At 43.8% G+C, this 13,563-nt stretch overlaps 1 protein-coding gene across 2 annotated transcripts in view; it reads right to left on the reverse strand.

Moving 5' to 3' along the window:
- LOC148454108 (proprotein convertase subtilisin/kexin type 4-like) overlaps positions 1-13,563 on the reverse strand; it is a 109,444-nt gene that overhangs the window by 90,515 nt on the left and 5,366 nt on the right. Inside the window, exons 3-4 of one of the 2 annotated variants that reach the window (XM_088461306.1) lie at positions 2,973-3,068; positions 1,952-2,080 (exon numbers count right to left, since the gene is read on the reverse strand). The exons of the other annotated variant lie outside the window; for it this stretch is intronic. Coding sequence (XP_088317432.1) covers positions 1,952-2,080; positions 2,973-3,068 — 225 coding nt within the window. The remainder of the gene's footprint in view (positions 1-1,951; positions 2,081-2,972; positions 3,069-13,563) is intronic. 2 annotated transcript variants of the gene reach the window in all.

Consider the following 13,563-nt stretch of genomic DNA (forward strand, 5'->3'; position numbering starts at 1 on the left):
CCATGATTGTGGCGTCTGACTGGTCACACAACTTGCATTGCCCCATTTTTGGACATGGTTGTTAACCAGGGGCGAGGGTGAAGGACCATTTTGCTTCATGTGGTAACTAACTTTACAGTGAGAATTAATTCCTTTACTTTCTTCTCAAGTTTTGTGGCTAGGACACATATAATATTTTATGGATCATTTTAGCCAACCTAATTCTTATCTTAATGGATGCTCTACCAACAATCAGGGGCGTTTTAAGAGAGGAGAGGGCCCGATTCACTACCGATTGCAACTGCGAATGCAATAGCGATTACGCACGCAGTTCAACTGCGATAGTATGCTAATTCATTGTGATAGCTATGCCGCCACGGGATGTAGTTATGTGACACAATCCCGATGGCAGAATGCCAGCTAGGTATTGATGATAGGCGTTTATCATAATCCCTACGCCGGAATCCAGGACTACGCGTGCCCGAATGAGGCAAGTACGGGCTGCGCGTCCTGTTAGCCGCGCGGGGTGGGTTAGGTTTCAGGGTGTTAGCGGGGTTAGGGTCAGGTTTGGGGGGGATGGTTAGGGTCAGGCACCCTTAAGGGGTAGGGATAGGGTTAGGCACCCCCGGGAGGGTTAGGTTTAGGCAGCGGTAAGGAGGGGTTAGGGTTATGCACCCCTGGGGACAGGTTAGGGTTAGGCACTACCAAGGGAGGGTTAGGGTTAGGGGGGGGCAGGGAAGGTTAGCATACTTACCTGCCTCTGTCGGGATCTCCTCTCGGCGGCAAAACAGCCGCCGGCATTTCAATCCCATTCCGCAGCCACAGCACAACATAAGGACGCCCACTATACCTTACACACATCCCTAATGTTTAACAAGACTTTGAAACCATCGGTACAATCGAGTACCATCGCATCCTCACGCACACTTGTATAAAGGTCAAGCCTTATTCAGAAATTACTAATTTCAGAGCATGCTGTGGATAATTTAGGCATGCCCATGCAACGGCGTTCAAACACACTGGCACGACTGTATTTCAATGACCATTCTCCTGTCACCTCCCACAAATGGTACTTCCTGTCATTCACTCTGCGATGGGTCCGAGTAGTCACTGCGATTGCAGTCTCAGTGGCCGATTTGCGCACGCATACTGATATGCATGCACAGTATGTAACAATTGGCCGATTGCGTGTATTAGCAACTGCGATTCACTGAAATATATATATTCCCCTGAGACAGTGCTGCTTACCGGAGAGGTAAGTATAATTATATATATTGGTAGTGATATCTGTATCCATTGATAGGTGTTGATTTATTTATTTTTTTATGATGTATATTCACAGTGTTTACTTCATGTATTTAATGTATGTTTTTTACTATGTACTTTAATCATTTGTCTTAATTAAGGCTTCACAAACGTATAACACGTTTTTTGTGTGTGTTTTATTTTTGATGTAAACGATTTTTTTGTGTATTTGATAATATTGATGTTTTAGAGCAGCTGCTGCACGTTGCACAATTTGATGGAAGATAATTTTTCATGCTGCACGGTGTGATATTATATATTTTTTGTATATTTAGGGTTGCCATGGCACTGGGTCCCAGCCGAGTGACGTCACTTCCGGTTTTTGCAGAGCTGCCACGACCGGAAGTTCAGACGCCGGACGGAGCCCAGGTGTGCATGGTTGTACAGTCGGGTAAGTGTATATTGTTTTATGTATTTATATGCTCTGATGTATGTGTTTCACTTTGTTATGTTGTCCTGAGGAAGGGGTGGATTCACCTCGAAACGTCGACTATTAAATCCCTCTATTAAACCCCTGGATTTACTTAGACTCTGTGTGCCGCCTGACTTTTGTTATTAATATATATATATATATATATATGCGCATGGCGTGCGTTGTGGGCCCCCCTGGACTTAAGGGCCCATGTGATACACCTTTGCCAACTATTTATATATAAATATTCCGTACAAAATTTGCTGCCAGATCAGGGTGATCTTTTTCAAGTCCATCATCCAGGATTGTCACCACCACACCTTGTCCTGTGAAGCCGTGACCCCATGCAGTCAGCAAGTTCAAGTCAGGATTGATATCATTGTTCTGTAAAGCAAACAGAGTATGTGTTATGTGGAAGTCAGGAATTTATGACTACAGAATTAACAAGTGGTTTAATTATTATATAATTGGATTAACGGCAAAGCCTTTCAACTGTACCACTGGCTCTATAATTTTTTCACCAGGTCTCACATACTCATTACCTACAAAAGACCAAACTTATTTTATATTAATCATTACTGTATTCAAAGAAGTTTCCAAAAATATTATATTCCAAAAATATCATGCAGTTTCCTTCCTTTCACCAGACTAAAGAAAGTAAATTTATTTTGATGCCCTTTGTCAATTTGGTGCATTGCAGCACTTAATTTGACCTACCAATGTGGCAATCCTGATAGTTATTAAGACAGATTTACAAACAAAGCAAGTCCAACTGCCGATTAAACCATTAGCGCCTATTTACCACCTTTTTATATTTGGCAGTCAAAACATATATATCATAAAAGAATGGTGGTCACCTGGAGCTATACACAGCCATTTACCTGAAGCCGGTGACAGCCCAGAACGACATACAGACGACCAGAACGGTTACTGACTAATAGATCATTTCTGCAGTGTTCAATAGAATGCTGTGCAGTTTATACAAACTGTTAGGCCCCCTGCAGATCAGATAAATAATGGGTCTAATGCTGGGTTCACGCTAGGATGAAGGATCAATCAGCAGACTGATCAACTGTCTGAGCGGCCAATTGGTAAGCTATACACACTTACCACTTACACTGAACCCTTGATGTGTCTGGCTTGACATCACAACTGGGCGGGCATTTAAATTTGCCTGCCCAGTTGAGATGATAGTATCGGCGGTACTTTCAGCAAGTGTATGGAGGATTAGCAGGTCGCACATACACACATGCAGATATATCGGCTGTGCTCATACCATGTACCACTGTTTAAGGAACAAGGGATCTGTGGGCAACAAACTGATCTGTCTTTTTTTTCTTTTCTTCAGAGTTTGCTGCTCAAACCAATGCACCTGGAGAGGAAAAAAGTCCATAAGGTGAAGATGTACCTAGAGACCCAGTTCCCCTGACAATATTGTACAGAACAAAGAACACATACAATGAGTAGCAAAGAGAAATCACAAACCTTAAAAAACACTCTCCATTTCCATCCTCAGGGCATCCAGGCAGTGATTTCTGCTATATAAACCTCATTTCAAATATACTATTTACTAACAACAGCAATGCAACTATTGACATTTATATCTGTTATCCCTTTTTTTTGCATGAAGATTATTGGGTAAGACCTAATAATTTAAGACAAGTTACATTGGAGGGGAATAAAATTGAATGTGGGGGAGGGTTGGGGATCAACTAAACGGTAAGTTGGAACAATAATTGCACAGTGTATGGTAGTAAAACATTATCGTACGGTAGTGTGAAAACGCTAAACATGGGCAAAAACACATTTGTACCCAACTGGTTGGTTAAATCCAACAAACTGGATTTAACAAACCTCCAACAGCCAACATTGTTCAAATAATCTCAGTGTATGGGGAAAGTTTCCATCTTTCCCTCCAAATGAACAATTTTAATGTAGACGGACACTGTGTGCCTACTTTGTATGTTAAAAAATGTGTGGGGATCCCAACCACTTTTGAACCAGCAGTAGTACTTTCAGCCTAGTGCTGCTCACCCCAAAATTATGGTTGAAAACATGTGTCCAGTCTACTCCGATTTCAGAATAACCAGCGCCAAACACTTTTCCGTTGTGAACTACAAGTCCCAGCATGGTCTAGCAGCCAAACATGGCACCAAGGTCAGCTGGGACCTGTAGTACACCAAAGAAAAAATGTAAATTAAGATAGCAGGTTTATGAATAAAAAACACTTCAATAAATAATACAGATACAGTTTTTCAGCTTTTAAAGACTCAGGGCCTGATTCAGACCCGCTCGCTAGATGCGTTAATATGCAGCAGTCGGGTGCCAAAGTATGCAAATCCCACGATCGCACGGCAAGACATTAACACGCCCATTATGTCTTGGCGTGTGATCGCGGTATGTATTTAGACGCCCAGCAGCCTGTCACAAGACGCCCACTTTCCCTTAGTAACACACGTCATCTCCAGGCAGTGTATGAAACAATCGGTAACATCGGAACAATACATAGCACTTGTGGCTGACCATACCCTACCGCAAGCACTGCGAGTGCTGCAGTGTATAATTCAGCCATGTGACGTGTATGCTGACACTGTGTCTTAATTATGCACTCTTAAAAAAAGATAACCCAAGCGCCAGTAATGGTGTGCTGTTAACCCCCCTCCTTGTGTAGATTGCAGTACGCCCACAGGAAGTTTTTGCCACACTTCCAGCAACAATAAAGAAATACAGAAAAAAGTAGGCGGCGTCTAAGAACACATATCAGGGAGTGTATTTATAAACCACCTTTATTAAAGGCTCAAATATCAGTATATGTAAACTTTCAAAAATATCAATAAAACTCCCGGGAGTATGAGAAAATTATATACACACAGTATGTATTTAAATGAATAATATGTCTTCAAATGAAGCACAAAATCACAATTAAAAGACAAACAATCACAATAAAATATCTCTATTATTCTCAAATTGATGGATTGAACATCTGAGCTCTGGTGCTTCAATGAGCCAGATGAAAATGACCCAGTTAGCAGCAATGTTCTGATTAACTGCTACATGAAATTTTTTTTCTCAATGAACTGAAAGCGCTCGCTCTGAATCAGGGCCGTCCCTCCTCCTTTTTGGAGCGGCCTCCTGGCCACTCGCATAGCTGTGGGTGACCACCCACAGCTATAGCGAGTGGCCAAAATGATGGTCGCGATGGTCAAGACCATTGCGACCATCGGGCTTGCGACGAGACCCTTGCGGTAGGGTCTCGCTGCAGCAAGCCCTGGAGTGCTTTTGGCTCTATCAGAGCCAAAAGCACTCCCACTGACATCACTAGTGATGGGAACGCCTCCGTCTGGGCTACCACGCCCCCAGCACGCCCACCATAGGGGGCGTGCTGTCAATCACCATCGACAGCACGCCCCCTTTGGTGCGAGACCGATAATGACGTCTTGGCCGTCGTTATTCGGGTCTCGCGCATACGCACGACGGAGCCGCCTCCATCGTGCGCATGCGCACTTGGCCAACATCGACCCGCTTGCGAGCGCTCAGCGCTCGCGAGCGGGTCTGAATCAGGCCCAGTGTTCCACAGCAAATTAGCAACAGTGTGTCCGGTGACTGAGAAAAAAGCTGCTAAACAGCAGTAAATTGAGAGCTGAGTGGCACAATAAAACTAAATAGCTGACAATGGGTGGTCATTCAGACCGCTCGCGAGCGGCAGGACGCTCGCAAGCGGGTCGCTGTTCCCCACTGCACATGCGCACGACGGAGGGAGCTCTGTCGTGCGCATGCGCGAGACCCGGCGAGCGACGGGCTCACCATCGCTCCGGGTCTCGCACCAAAGGGGCGTGCTGTTGATGTTGATTGACAGCACGCCCCCTTTGGTGGGCGTGCCTGCCAGACGGAGGCGTTCCCATGGGAATGCCTACCGTCTCAAGCCGGCCCCACTGACATCACTAGTGATGTCAGTGGGAGTGATTTTGGCTCTGATAGAGCCAAAATCACTCCAGGGCTTGTGGCAGCGAGACCCTACCGCAGGGTCTCCGTCGCAAGCCCGATGGTCGCGATAGTCAAGACCATCGCGACCATCATCATGGACGCTCGCTATAGCTGTGGGTGGTAACCCACAGCTATGCGAGCGTCCATGAGGACGCTCCAAAAAAAGGTAGGAGGGCCCTGATTCAGAGCGAGCGCTCTGGTCAGAGCGTTCAGCTCTGAATCAGGCCCAATGTTCCACAATGCCCTGTGAATATGCTCTTCCAATGTAATAATGCGGAATGAGAGAACTCAGTCCTCCGCTGTACTCACTCCCCTCTTGGCGGTCCCGCTGCTCCAGCGGCTTGCAGATGATGGTAGCTCCGACTCCAGCAGCATAAAAAATATATATTGCACACAAAACCACCGTCTATCCTGATGGAGAAATTCGTCCGCAGTCCTCCAAGTGTCTCACTCACAGGAGGCTGCGCGGGTCACGCGGGGCTTCAGCTGTGTGTATGATGTGTGAGCGGGAGAGATATATTATACATTATTAAGTTGCTCCTCTATAACTCACTTTTAGGAGCAAACACATAATTATATAGAAGACATATCACATACAGAACAATGCTAACCTTTCTAGACCCACATCAGATAAATTCTAAATCAATTTGTCTCATTGAGTCCCTGAGGCTGCAAGGATTGGATTTTTTGAGCTATTTAGCTCTGACCTGACCCATAGCTTCATACTTCCGCCTCTTGAAAAAGCCGCCGGTGTGCGGAGAAACTAGTTGAGGACACGGACCACTTGTGAGAGCTGAACCCAATTGCTGCCGCAGACTCATCCCTTGGGACTACTTCTATATATCTCTGCGCTCACACATCACACATCATACAAACAGCTGAAGCCCCGCGTGACCCGCGCAGCCTCTTGTGAGTGAGACACTCGGAGGACTGCGGACGGATTTCTCCATCAGGATAGACGGTGGTTTTGTGTGCAATATATATTTTTTATGCTGCTGGAGTCGGAGCTACCATCATCTGCAAGCCGCTGGAGCAGCGGGACCGCCAAGAGGGGAGTGAGTTATTATTATTAGTCATTATTACATTGGAAGCGCATATTCACAGCGCATTGTGGAACATTGTCAGCTATTTAGTTTTATTGGGCCACTCAGCTCTCAATTTACTGCAGTTTAGCAGCTTTTTTCTCAGTCATTGGACACACTGTTGCTAATTGCTGTTGAACACTGTCAGCTACTTAGTTTTATTGGGCCATTCAGCTTTCAATTCATTGCTACATGAAAAAAAAATTCTCAGTTAATCAGAACATTGCTGCTAACTGGGTCATTTTCACCTGGCTCATTGAAGCACCAGAGTTCAGATGTTCAATCCATCAATTTGAGAATAAAAGATATATTTTATTGTGATTGTTTATCTTTTAATTGTGATTTTGTGTTTCATTTGAAGACATATTCATTTAAATACATACTGTGTGTACAGAATTTTCATATTCTCCTGGGAGTTTTATTGATATTTTTGAAAGTTTACATATACTGATATTTGAGCCTTTAATAAAGGTGGTTTATAAATACGCTCCCTGATATGTGTTCTTAGACGCCGCCTACTTTGTGTATTTAATTATGCACGCCCCTGAAACTGCGTTAAGACGCACAGACACGCCTGCGTTCGCACCACCACACCCCTGTTTTCATTGACCACCCCCGTCACCACCCACAAACGGCTCGCCCAGTCACTCATTCTAGCGAGGCGTCTATGTACAAGGGGTGATCGCTTCGCGATTGCATGGACTGGTTCGCGCACGTGCACTGCGTCTTATATGCATGTGCAGATTGCCAACATTGGCAGGCTACGTGCGAACGTCGCCTAGTGACCGGGTCTGAATCAGGCCCTTAATCCAAAGGCCCTGATTTAGCAATCAAAGTGAACTGGAATAATAACGACTGGAATTATAAAATGGTTTGTTCGGAACTAGCATAACTACTTCCCTATACTTAACATGGGCAATTCTCAATTTGACCTAAAGTAACTGTGAGAAGCTTCCATGTTAAGTAGAGTACTTTTAACCCTATACTTAACTTGAAAAATTCTTACAGTTACTTGAGGCCAAACTGTAAGAACAGCCACTAAGTATAAGAATGTTGTCACGTATAGGGAAGTAAATCTAATTCCTTCTGGTCCCGGACAGACTATTTTCATTATTTTGGGCACCACAAGCAAGGCAATCCTGTTTTTTTTGTTTCTTTATTCATCTATTTGTACTACTTCAGGTTAACTGAAATAGTTAAGTCTTTGATAAAAGAAGGCTGAAAGACTATATGTTCTTTGCCCCTGCAGAACTACAGGTCTAAGCTGGCAGCTGTGGTTCTCCAAGGGCCAACATGTTTGGCATCCAGGTCAAGCTGTGACTTGTCTTTTTCCAGAACAAAGTGTTTATCTACTTTTAACACTAGTATCAAGCACCCACCCCTAGATGTGTGCGGGAAGAGCCCAAGTGCTATTGGCACTAGGGCTGGTTATACTCAGGAGGTTGGCCACATGCATTTTTGCCCGACTCCCCTGGGTAAGCCAACCCTGGTGTCAACAGCCCTAAGGCTGGTTTGGACAATTGTGGGTGGACCCCAGCTTCTATAAGTTTCGACACTTGGGGGGAGGGTTAGGTTTAGGCAGCGATGAGGGTTAGGATACTGACCGACAGGTGTTGGTATCCTAACCCTGTCGGATTGCCGGCGTCGGATTCTGACTGCCGGGATCCCAAGCGCCGGCATACCGTACAAGAATAACTTTTGTTTCCATTAACTCTCCGTAACAACACAAACATTGACCTAAAAGAGGTAGGCAATTGAAAGGTGAAAGAAAAAAACTCATCTTAACACCATGCAGGCAGACATGCTTGGGTACTGCAAGAGTCTTTATAATATAACAAAGGACTGCACATTCATGGCCTCGTGAAACAATTAAAACGACTACACTAATATGAAACAGAAAATAAAGATGACCCTGCCAAATGAAATTACAATCTAAGAGGAGAGGGAAACAACAGATACACAAGGTAGTAGAATAACAATTGTAGCTAGTGGAGGAAGTTTGAGTGTCAATGAAAGTCAAGAGCATCATTAGCCACCAATACTGAAGAAGCCATTTATGTGCAGATGATGTGATATGGTTGGAATGAGGAGAGACAGTAGAAAGTAAAGACATAAAAGAGTCTTTGTAGAAATTTTAAGACAGACGGCGGATGGCTATCATGCCTGTCCTACACCATTTATATTCACTGAACTTTCTTTCATTGCCTTCTAATTCTGGAGCAGGTTTCCGCTTGTAAGCTGTATGGGCACTCTTGTGGTTATCTGCCAGCTAGGAGTACCTGCGTGCACGTTGGCATCATGGATGCTGCTGGAAACTGAACCAGGACACTTATTACCCATATCTGCAGAAGTTGTGGTGCCAGTTTCTACCATTAGAGGATGAGATCACCAAAGGAAGAACAAAGATGTCTTCTTTCATCATGGTAGATGAATTCTCTGGGTCCAGCAGTTGAATCCAAGATAGAATACTATTAGATCAGTTAACCTCTACTTGAGGTGATTACATTACTTGGCACCTCCTTGTCATTTCTAAATGCCTCAAATATTTTCACCATTTTATATTTAGATAAATATGTAGATATCTTATAATGCAGTTGTTCCCAAGCTTCCTTGAATCATGGCACTAGTTCTTATTGAGAAATTCAGCAAATGTAATAAATTAAGTAAACTGTACTTATATGTCATCCATAAATTCCAGTGTGTGGTGGTGCACAGGGCTTCACTTCTGTTTGTTCACATATTTTATGATTTGCAGCCTCCAGCACTGAGTTTACCTATCACATAGACTATTAATAATTGTATTTGGTACTAGAACACTAACCCGTGGACACTCCTGCAAGTGCCCCGCAAGGTGTCACAGCACTACTATAATGGATAGAGGAAAATAATGAGAAGATAAATATTGGCACCATCATTAACAATTCATGGGGAAAAAAAAGGAATAGCAAGAGTTGTAATTGCAATTTTGTTACAACGCCATGACACAACTTTAAAAAGGTATGCACAGAGGGTAACCTTTAAAGGCATGATCTCAAAATAACAGAAGGCATGAAAAGTGTCCCAGGTCACTGTGCTGCAAATTAGTTTCTCAGCCCAGGTGTCACGAACCACATGGAAGTTCTTCAGGTGAGGACAAGAGCCAGGGGGTTAGGGTGGCTAGGGAACAACTAGGTAAGTGACAGACTAGGTCTCTTTATTGCGGCCAATCCCAGGTTTGGCTAGACCTGCCCAGAGGCACGGAGTTTAACCCACTTCATGGTCTTCACCGATGATCCCCTCCAATCGGGATTTGGGTTTTGCTGCACCAAGTGAGCAGGTTGTGGCCCTCTGGACAGGTATCTGGGAGTGGCAGGAAGACCGGAAATATATTAGAATGAATATTAGCATATGAACTAATACTTGAACACAGGAGATGAACTGAATACTTGAACACAGGAGATTAACTGGAATTGCTAGAGGTCCAGCTGAAAGCTAAATAGTAATTAGCAAGAAACCTGACACCACAGTAACACAGAGAGGCTGAAAGAGAGCTAAGTAGCACACTAAAAGACAACACAGGAATAGGAACATGAAACACTGGAGTACCGAGGGAGAGCTAAAGTAAAACGCTCCAGATTTAGCATGGAAGCCAATACAAGTATACTGGAGAACAGTGAGTAGGCTGAAGCAACACACTGAGGAAATAACGCAGAGAAACACTGGTGAATAACACAGACACTGGAACAGCGAAGTTGAACAGCAGTTTCCTGTTCCTGGAGTCAGACTTAAATACCCTTAGGTAGCTGTTCATTGGATCAGAGGATCAGCTGAGAGACCACAAGACTACCATTGGGAGAGACTAGTCAGGTGATATGAACCAACATGGCTGCGCCCATGGCAGGCACCCTGGGAACCAGGACGCACGTACAAAAGCCCTAGCAGACCCCAGGGAGAATACTCATTCATCACTCATCTCCACTCCCAGCAACTGAACACCTAAGCCCAAGGACACCGGCGCAGAGGTGAGTAGCAGCCAATCCCAGGCCGCATCTTGACACCAGGTAGCTGATACTGCTTTGGCAGAAAGACATTTGCGAATTGGTAAAGGTAATTTATCAACTCATTTATATCAGAATCAAGAATCTTGTTTGAGCCATCAGAGAACAGAACATAATCTAAGAAAGTTTGTTACAACTTTTGCTAGAAATATAGAAGTTATCAGAGAGCCCTTTAGTCTTCACAGAAAAAGTGCTAATTGGCACGTCATATCGCAGTCCCCATCATTGTCAATGGGGTCTACGATCTGACCCCTATGCACCAAACTCGCTTTTGGTCCCAGTAATTTACACCATCATCAGACGGTGTAAACTGATATAAGCCTATGGAGGCTCCAGGAGCAGGAGAGAGATCTTTCAACGCAGACACTGTGCGCATGCGCTGTGTCAGCTTCCACAGGAGAAGACTTCTACTAAATGCTTGGGATATAACTTGCAGGGACAACACTGTACCTGAGAGTTCCCCTTTGTACATAGCAGGGATATTTTCACTAAAAATTACAATATCCCCTGCGATATACTTAATAATCAGGACAATTCAGCGATTATAGCAGATAAACTCTGAAGTGCTGAACTGTGGGTTCTGGCAAGAAGATAAAAGAGTCACTTTTTAAGATGAAGGAAATCAACACATTACTTTTTGAAGGATGGAATGCACCATGTCTCAGAATAGCACAAGAATTAAGAAAAATTTGGAGAACTGGTGAAAGCACAAGCTTGCAGGCTGTAGAGATCCCACATGAAGAAAGGGAAAAAGATTTTAGTTAAAGGATTAAAAAGATTTTTGATTACATTCTGCTGGGAATTTTAAAATTAATATCTTTTAACCAGTGTGGATTCCACCACAAAGGGTCATAGGATACGCTTAAAGCTGCCAACTGCACTTTTAAAATTCTAATGGACAAGCGTATTTCTAAGTCTGATTGTAAGTAGTCCAGAATTTATGGAACACTTAGTTTGGGCCTGATTCAGAGGCAGACACAGTGACGATGCTGCAAGCAATAGAAGGTTTTCACTCTGCGCATGTGTCCTGATGGTTACTGCCAGGAGTTACAGAATGAATATGAACAGAGGCAATTTCAGTGGGTGTTTCTGGGTGGTAACAGTGAGGTGGCTAACCAGAAGTGCGCGTGGATGTGTCCCTGTCAGCGACTAAGTCTTTTGCTGCAGTTGCACTGACACCAGCAGCCACATTCAGATGGACAATCTGCACCTCCATGGGGCTGGTGCAATGACAGATGGTGCATCTTAATAAGCTCTGTGCGAAGTTCATTGGCGGCAGCGTGATTGCGTCTTTATATAGCATAAAGACACAATCATGCTCCGGCAAAAGACACAGTTGCGGCTGCATTAACGTGCACCTCTGAATCAGGCCCTTGACCTCTTGGCTTACCACAGAGCATTCTGGATAACCTTAAGATAGATCCTTTGGTTAACTGCTGCCCTGTATTATAGGTCTGATTATTTTGCCTGAAAGTCCATGTTTCCTAAGTAGCTCCAATTCAGAATCCAGGTACATAGTTTCTGTATCCCTGGGGTTTAATATGGGACACTGAAAGCATAAGTCAGCTATTTCTGGCAGTAGCCAGGAATCTTCAAATATTTTCAAGGCTGAGTACCAGTCCCTTCTGATGCCAGCAAATGGGCCACTAGAATAGCCCTAGCAGTTTCTTCCTTGCAAAATGTCTGGTCTAGAGACTGTTTTTGTTGAAGGTTCTTAAACTTTCGATTTGCAGAGGCTTTAACTGATGTTGTGCCCAAGGCACTGCTGGAATAGCCACGGTCATTAACTCTTGCATAGTGATCAGGAATGGATTAAGTATCAACGTGATATTTAAGGTGATTCTGTTTTTTTGAAGAGGAAAGATCTTGGAATCTAGGATGACTCCTATAAACAATTTATCAATGGGCAAAAGACTGAACATTTCAGTGTAGTGTTCCCACTAGGCCATTTTGTTGATCTGCTCATTGCCCCTTAATTAACTACTGAATTGCTCCATGCACCATCCGAAGCACACCACCGCAGCCTCACAGATACCAGTGACAGTCTAGGAGCCACCACACACTGTGAGATGGGTGGAGATGGACTGAGCAAAAGGCCAGGTGCCTGGCCATAACTCAGTCCCCAAGAGGCGCTTTCCAGTCACACAACAGCATTGAGCTTCAGCTCACATGCCAAAGGTGATCTGCCGCCCCAGAGCCACCCAAGTCGGGAGACAACAGGTGTCCCTCTGCCATTCATGGGGTATGCCGCTGCAAAGGAGAGATGAGCCACCCTGAGCTCGTCGAGACTCACAAAGCTTGCTTTTCTGTATAGTATTGCATAACATAGGGAGTTGATGCATCATCTGTTTAAACACGTGCAGAGCCATGAAATTATATGCTTTATAACGTAACAAAGAACATGGGTTTTAGTACATGTCATATATATTAGTATTCAGTACTGATACATTTTCTAGCATAATTTTCTTGTGACCCAAGTACAGTCTAAGCATTTCTTTATAATGTGCCCAACATGACAAGTTCAAAAAATAAATAAAAAAATTATTTTATCAGGTGAGGTAAAAGGGAACTTCTCATGAAATTATATCTGAAACCATTTTATATGGCACATTATGAACTGGGTGCACTACTGTGTGGCATAATAATAATAATAATTGTGGACACTACTATGTGGCATAATATGAACTGAAGGCATTACTGTTTGGTATATCGTGAATTGTGGGCACTAGTGTGTTATATGAATTGGGGGCATTATATTACAGTA

This window comes from Taudactylus pleione, unplaced genomic scaffold, assembly GCF_031769625.1.
Source record: "Taudactylus pleione unplaced genomic scaffold, aTauple2 ptg001032l, whole genome shotgun sequence".
Lineage (NCBI taxonomy): Eukaryota > Metazoa > Chordata > Amphibia > Anura > Myobatrachidae > Taudactylus > Taudactylus pleione.